The sequence below is a fragment of the Buceros rhinoceros genome, unplaced genomic scaffold, assembly GCF_000710305.1.
Source record: "Buceros rhinoceros silvestris isolate BGI_N320 unplaced genomic scaffold, ASM71030v1 scaffold532, whole genome shotgun sequence".
Classification (NCBI taxonomy): Eukaryota; Metazoa; Chordata; class Aves; order Bucerotiformes; family Bucerotidae; genus Buceros; species Buceros rhinoceros.
Window position 1 is genome coordinate 23,742 of NW_010400417.1, and position 2,126 is coordinate 25,867.

At 42.0% G+C, this 2,126-nt stretch overlaps 1 protein-coding gene across 1 annotated transcript in view; it reads right to left on the reverse strand.

Annotated features, from left to right (window-relative positions):
- Positions 1-1,059: 1,059 nt before the first annotated feature.
- The window catches only part of YTHDC1 (YTH domain containing 1), a gene marked incomplete at its 5' end in the record, with an annotated part of 19,299 nt that continues 18,232 nt past the window's right edge, over positions 1,060-2,126 (reverse strand). Inside the window, one exon of the mRNA XM_010131826.1 lies at positions 1,060-1,577. Within this exon, the coding sequence (XP_010130128.1) occupies positions 1,353-1,577 (225 nt within the window). The remainder of the gene's footprint in view (positions 1,578-2,126) is intronic.

The following is a 2,126-nucleotide window of genomic DNA, read 5'->3' on the forward strand; positions in this document are numbered from 1 at the left end:
TGTCCTCCATGTGCCTTAGTATAGCTTCTAGAAGGATCCGTTCCATGACCTTCCCTGGCACAGAGGGGAGGCTGACAGAGCAGTAGTTCTCTGGGTCCTTCTTCCTACCCTTTTTAAAAATGGGTGCATTCCAGTCACCAGGGACTTTTCAAATATCATGGAAAGCGGCTTGACAACTACATCAGCCAATTGCCTTCAGGGCTCAGGGATGCACCTTGTCAGGTTCCACAGAGTTATGTATGCTCAGGTTCCTCTGGCAGTCAAGAATCTCATCTTCTCTTATAGGCAGTGGGGCTTTGCCCCCCTGGTCTCCATCTTGCAGTCCACCTTACACAAGAAGTGTAAGAGACTTGCCAGTGAAGGCTGAGGCAAAAAAGTTGCTGAGTACCTCAGCCTTCTCCTCATCTGCTGTTACCAGCTTTCCAGCCTTGCTATTCAGAAGGGTTATGTTTGCTTTGACCTTCCTTTACTGGCTGACACGCCTTACCAAGTTCAGCTCCAGTTGCACCCCATCACAGCAGATCTATCAGAGAGATTCTATCAAAGCTGGCAAGCTTAGAAGACCAAGAAACCTGATCTGGAGTTTTAACCATTTCAATAGTTACCAATTTATTTTTATATAAAAAAAAAGGTAGCAATGTAGAATACAGCAATTGTTTCTGGTTCCACACACGCAGGTTGTGAACATTCCAAGCAATGCATACATTTTTAGAAGGAGACTAGACAAAAGAATTGACCAAAGTGTTACTGAACACGGGAAGATTTTTAAAAAAGGTTAAAAATTATATATCAATAGTGTCTTCTTAATATTGCTTTCATTACTGAAGACTGAAAAAACACTTGACTTTACAGATAGGGTTAAAAAATGGGGGTGGGGAGCAAAAAAAGGAAAAAGGCTGCTACAACACTGCCATACAGTAAAAAAAAAAAGGTCATACTTCAATATTTGCATACTGATAGCAGCATTCTCCCACTGAACCACATGAAACTACAGGAAGAAAACATCAAAGCAAAAAAAAAAAAAAAGGCAGTTATCCATCAGTATTCCAAAACCCAGAATGAAGTCACTAAGTAGATGAACACTTATTGAGAATTAATCAGTATTTACATTCTTAGCTGTATCCCATTCTGCTCCAATAGAAATACGAAGTTGAGTGTCAGCTTTGCGTACTTTATTTTTGGCCGAGTTTTTCCAGTTCGTAGTTCACTGCATGCTTGGAATAGAGGGTCAATATAAATCCTTCTACACAACGAACTTTAAGTAGACAGCTGAAAATAAAATGTACTACTTGTAAACACACAAAAAAATACAAGCTTTTTTTTGTTTCAAGTGAGCACTGGTTCCAGATAGATTATCTTCGGTATCTACCTCTTTCACCTCTGTCTCTGTCCCGGTCACAAATCCTCTCTCTCTCCCTCTCCCGATCACGGCCTCTGTCACGTTCTCTGTCTCTTCTATTATCTCTGGGACGGTCCCGTTCCCGCTCTCGGTCCCTCTCCCGAGGCCTGCTTCTCCGCCCACTGACAACTGCTTGCGTGCGGCGAAGAAAGTCATCTACTCTCATGTCGTAGTCATGCTGTGATGAAAGAATAGCTCTGTTTTATTTTCTTTTCCAGATTAAAATCGCCTCCCTTCCCTATCCATAGGGCTGGCCCTAAGTCTTGGGAAAGCCCAGTATTTACAAACCAATAAATAAACATCCCTAAGAACAGCATCTTTCATCAGGACAGCACCATGTCTGTGCTTCCACTGTGCAGAAACTGGGCTTCAAATGCCTGATAGCAGCGAGACCCGAAAGCTTCAAATCCCAGATACCAGCAAGAGACCTGAAAGCTACACAGCCTTCAAAGTCAGCTAACAGAAATTATTTAACAATCTGCTCTTGTTTTTGATGTGCCCGTAAAAAGTGAAAACTCCAACTTTCCTGATGAAGTAGTTTGTTGTACACAACAACAAGCAATATTCAAACTGGGCTTCAATATTGAAAGTCTCAGAGCACGCCAGCTGGAAGCCATTTTACTCACATACCTCAGTTTAAGAGTTATGTTCTGAATTTTGCACTTCTACATCACCTGGGAGACAGAGGCTTCTCAAAGATGCTATCTAAATAACTGACCTTTCCCTA